This window comes from Octopus sinensis, linkage group LG5, assembly GCF_006345805.1.
Source record: "Octopus sinensis linkage group LG5, ASM634580v1, whole genome shotgun sequence".
Classification (NCBI taxonomy): Eukaryota; Metazoa; Mollusca; class Cephalopoda; order Octopoda; family Octopodidae; genus Octopus; species Octopus sinensis.
The window spans coordinates 85,699,998-85,705,240 of record NC_043001.1 but is presented as its reverse complement, the minus strand read 5'-3'; the positions used below and the strand labels follow the sequence as shown (position 1 = coordinate 85,705,240).

The 5,243-nt window shown below is 34.6% G+C and overlaps 1 protein-coding gene across 1 annotated transcript in view; it reads left to right on the top strand.

Moving 5' to 3' along the window:
• Positions 1–2,005: 2,005 nt before the first annotated feature.
• The window catches only part of LOC115211729 (S-crystallin 3), a 42,376-nt gene continuing 39,138 nt past the window's right edge, over positions 2,006–5,243 (top strand). The window contains exon 1 of the mRNA XM_036502848.1: positions 2,006–2,241. Coding sequence (XP_036358741.1) covers positions 2,109–2,241 — 133 coding nt within the window. The 5' untranslated portion in view covers positions 2,006–2,108. The remainder of the gene's footprint in view (positions 2,242–5,243) is intronic.

The following is a 5,243-nucleotide window of genomic DNA, read 5'->3' as shown; positions in this document are numbered from 1 at the left end:
ACGTCACACTAGGAAGACATTTGCATACACTAATGAACAATTATATTTCTGTTTCTTTCCACTTGGATTAGTTATTGGTATTCCCTACACCTTCGTTATCATTTAGTGAGAATTTTTATTAATATCATCGCTTACAAGATTCTACGTATATAGTCGTCAGTGGTGTGAATTAACTGAAGTATTACGTGTTGAGTTTTGGCTTGTATTTGTCAATAACATACATTTTTGTATTGTTCCGTTGCTGTTCAAGTTTGAGTCACTACACAAGCAAAAATAGAAGACAAAATAGCTGCGTAAGACCTGAGTATTTTTCTGTTTCCCGGATATGTTATCGGTGTACCGTCATTCCTTATAGTGTCGTACCTGTTTGTCCGATGTAGTTTTCTCAGCAATATGTGTATGTCTTAATATAAATTAAGTTGTCCAAATTGCAGGAGAAAATATTTTTAATTTTGACTATCCAATAAGTAACCTAGGAGTTCGGCTGCTTACATTTACATACCTTAAAGTCTACCGTTTGAGTATATAAATTTGTATTGGTCTATATCATTTTTAGTGATTATATTGGCTCCTTCTTTTTATAATTGAATACTTTCCAGAACATTTTAAATTTATACTTCTGTAGTTATACATACATACATACATACATACATACATACATACATACATACATAAATACATACATATATATATATATATATATATATATATATAATATATATATATATATATATATATATATATATATATATATTATATATATATATATTTATATACATACAATAATATGTTACTTTACTCGGTAGTCAAGATAAAACTCTGAGTTTCAGATGCCGAAGTGGAAATCCACAACACCATCTCTTCGGTTATCTGGCTATTTGAAAACGCTATGAAAAAATACCGTTAAATAAAGGGAAATTACTGTGTTATAACTCTGCTTGCCTGCGTACTTATACATCGCTCGCATTTTTCGTCATAAAAATTATATAAAAATACATAAAAAATATATAAAAATATATAAAAATATATAAAATCTTCTTGGGACATAACATAGAAAGCATGTTCTATCTGTTTTCTTTAGGGGACCAAAAACGTAACAGAAATTTAGTCACATGTGGGCATGATCCGAAAAGTTCTGTCCTTGTATTTAGACATGTAGTAGGGTCTAAGCTGCTTTTCCAGATAAGCCATCTCTCCATGTCGCATAGACGGCACCTTCTGCTGCCGTTGGTATAGGGCTTACATCTGGCCAAAATTTGTTCTTAATTAATCTGTAAATATTAATTTGTAAATATTTATCTTAGTTTGTGTTATGTTCACTATTCCCCAAATATAAATGTAGTAGGAAAAAGGGCTCGGTTTTAAGGAACCTTCTGAAACTATGGTAGGAGTAATATGGTCGAGAAGATACGTTTAAAAACAGTAACAGATAGGTCAAAAGCTCGAATCTACTGTAACCTTGTTACTTGAAATAATAAAAAAATGAAATGATTAATTAAATATATTATCCAGCATAATCCTAAATACGCAACAATCCTATAAAAAGGATTTTAACTGATATGCGCATTCTGAGGGACCTGGATCAGACAAAAGATTCAATTAGAAGGAAATGACATCTTTGTTTCAAGAAAATTATACCGTAAATAAGGAATGGAGACAGAATTTTCAAAAGTGGTAATTTTGTTTTTTAAACGTACTCTCATTTTTAAATACACTACCTTGTCGAAAGGAAGAATCAAGGAATAGAAACGCACCCGGAGACTATAATTTGCTTGAAAATTGATACAAGTTTAAAATTGAATTAGACGGAGTCAATTTGATCATGTCCATGGCAAGAAAAGAACTACCATTATATGTAGCTGCTATTGTTACAGGTATAATTATGACTTAATTCTGTAGCTATCATCAGAAATTCTTTATTCAACGATAATGATAATACATGTAACATTAGGACATTTAGTCATCGCATGTAATCATCTCACTTCAGCTATATAAACGTCATGTTTTAAACGAGCAAGCAACAGTCCGGTTCTCAAGCAACAAGACTCTTCACCTCCAATTTCTCTGGTCGTTCCAGTGTCGATTAACACTAAAAACCAACACCAATCATGCCTTCCTACACACTCCACTACTTCAACCACCGTGGCCGTGCTGAGATCTGCCGTATGCTGTTCGCAGCTGCTGGTGTCCAGTACAATGACCGCAGAATCGAATCTTCCGAATGGGACAGCATGAGAAACAGTATGTAACATGTATTTCTTTCTTTTCTTAACGTTTTTTATTCACCATACGGTGATAGAAAGTCAGCTAACAATTGATACAACTCGTTCTCTTGCCAGCAATGTACTCCGTTTTCAAGTGTAGTACCGCAACAGCACTGTCACTCAGCTCTATGTACATGCTTCATGGAGGAATATTTCAACAGTGTAAACAATGGTAGCATCGAGTATTTTATGAGTGTATTTTTCATTTTTCAAGAGACAGCAATTTTGTAATTTCTTCCGTTACTAGAGAGACATCCAATATATCAGTGCATGTATGCGTACTGAATATTATTTGTAATATATGTAGACGAGGTCCCTCTAGTGAACACTAAATCTAGAACGATTTAGGTTTTAAAAAACGCATACTGCTTAATTGCTTCTTGCAAACTTAGGCCAAAGGCGCCTTTATTACAATTTCTGTAACAAACAGCTTAAAGCAAATCTAGATAACTCTTCGATTTCAGCCAAAAATCAAGATTTCCATTATTTACTTTCATGGCTAATAAATCTTCAAAAGACATAAATATCGCAGATTCAGGTTACTGTAAGCTCTAAAATATTAGGCGTTGTCCTGGTCGTTGTCGACGATGTCGCTATTGTTATATTATTCATGAAATAATTACTGCATTCAATTAAATCGATTACTCGGTCAATGTTTCACAACCGGCCAACGACAAGACGATATTATATTGAAATTTCAACAAATGCGGAAAGCTGGCTTAACTCTGTCGTAGAAAAATAGTCAGTGGTATTTTTTCCGACCTCTCACATTCTGAGTTTAAATCCCGCTAAAGTCAACTTTCCCTTTCATCCTTTCGAAGTCGATTAAATTAAGTATCAGTCAAGCAATCGAATTATGCTTTGTCTGTAATTACTAGTCTTGTGTCAAGATTTTGAAAGTAAGAATATTACAATCTCAACTGTGTAGCGTATAACGCTGTTTTCGTGAACTGTCAGGCTAGAATACTGCTCCCATTATTGAGCGGTTTTCATAACCCTTATACCATAGGGTGTTGCAGTACCACTGTGAAGTGGAAGAATATTTATTTACTCAAAGCGCGAGGTTTGAATCATACACTGTATTGCGTTGTATGTCAAACATAATTCCGGTTATAACAATACACCTCCAGAGTGAACACAAAATTTTCATGGACGCTTAATTAGACACTATTTTATTATCTTCGAATTTTATTAAGATTTTGATTGCTGAAATCCTTCTTTCAGAAAAAAGTGGTGATAAACATCCCTTAGTATTTGTCAACGTCAGTAGACCATGAAACATATATGTCCCAACGGATTTCTCTTAGCGGTTAGTTTCTTTAACGAATGTAAATAAACTATACAAGGTGCATTCCAGATGTTTTTATAGTTTTGCAGGAGAGATATTTATTAATTTCAAAGAAATACAAAACTTTAGGCACCTTCAACGTAGGATGCTCTGACGTCAATGTCACTAGCTACAACCTGAATCCTCCATAGAATCCAGGATCCTTGTCACAGGGTCTTTCATATTTTCCTTCAGCTTAGGGAACAACTAAAAGTCACAGGGAGCAAGGTCTGAACTGTAGGGAGAGTAGGAGGAAGTTTGAAGTTCATCTCTGTCAAGTAGTTGCTTATCAGGAGGAATGCAGGTGCCAAAGGGCCAAGCACCTGCATTGTCCTGGTGCGGGTGCTATGGACCTTTGCGACGAAATCTCTTCCTGAAACCCCTCAAAACCTCCACAAAGTACTCTTTGAAGACTGTCTTGCTAGAGGGTCGAAGAAGAGGATCACCATGAGCTTTCTGATGGACTTGTTTGCCTGGACTCTTGTTCCAGCGCTAAACAAATGTTCGCCTCTTACAAGTTTTTTCGTTAGCAATCTGGAGCATTTCATAAGTTTCTGTAGGTTTTTAGCTCTATTTCACACAAAATTTTATTGTATAGTGAGCTATCAAATCGTCTTCACTTTCCAATATGAAAGCACGAAGCGTTTTATTCTGATGTGAAACCACGAAGCATTCTTTTATACACTACCAACCCATTCTATGCACCTCGACATTCAAATATGTAAAATTAAAATATCATGTAGTTATATTATTGTAGTTCTTAAGGGGAGCATAAATTCTATTGCATGAATTTTGTACCCTATTTGAGGGTACTTTTAACCCTCACTACTGCGCAGCAATTTAAGTTAGTATCAAATATTTTGCGCCTCCCCAATCGGGGTGTGCTTCCCATCGAAATACTAGATGTTATGATGGCAAAGCTAAACCATAAGCGAAAATATTTATACACAAGAGTCTTTTAAAAATAGTTAAAGTGCATCAAAAAAGACACTCTCCGTACCAACGTAGATGTATGTTAACAATACCACTAGAGATGAAAGTGTAAATGAACCACAACGAAGATCTGTTGTACCACCATCATAAAATAAACAATTTAACTTTAATAATTCTTCATAACTTTTGGCATGAAACCGGCAGTTTTGAGGGTAGGGTCCAGTTGATTTCATCGATCGCAGTACTCGACTTGTACTTACTTATTTAATCGACCTCGAAAGGATGAACTACAAGCTCGACCTCAGCGGCATCTGAACTCCGAAGCGTGCTAAAGATTCTGCCAACTTGGAGGTTTTAGTTTAAAATTAATAATGATACCTCAACAGTAAGTGATATAGTTGTTGTCAATGAATTGACGATCCATGACAAAAGTAAAAGGGCAAAAATATAAATCGAAATGTGAGTCAGGTATGAATACTCATAAGAGAATGATGTCTGTTATAGATATTCAAAGTACGACATGATATAGAGGTTAAGTCTACTACCCAAAACTGACACAATGGCATTTGAAGAGAAACAGAACAAATACCGGAAAGCATTTCGGCTGGTGTTCTAATACACAAACATGTAAATACATGTATACTTATCTATCTATCTATCTATCTATCTATCTATCTATCTATCTATCTATCTATCTATCTATCTATCTATCTATCTAC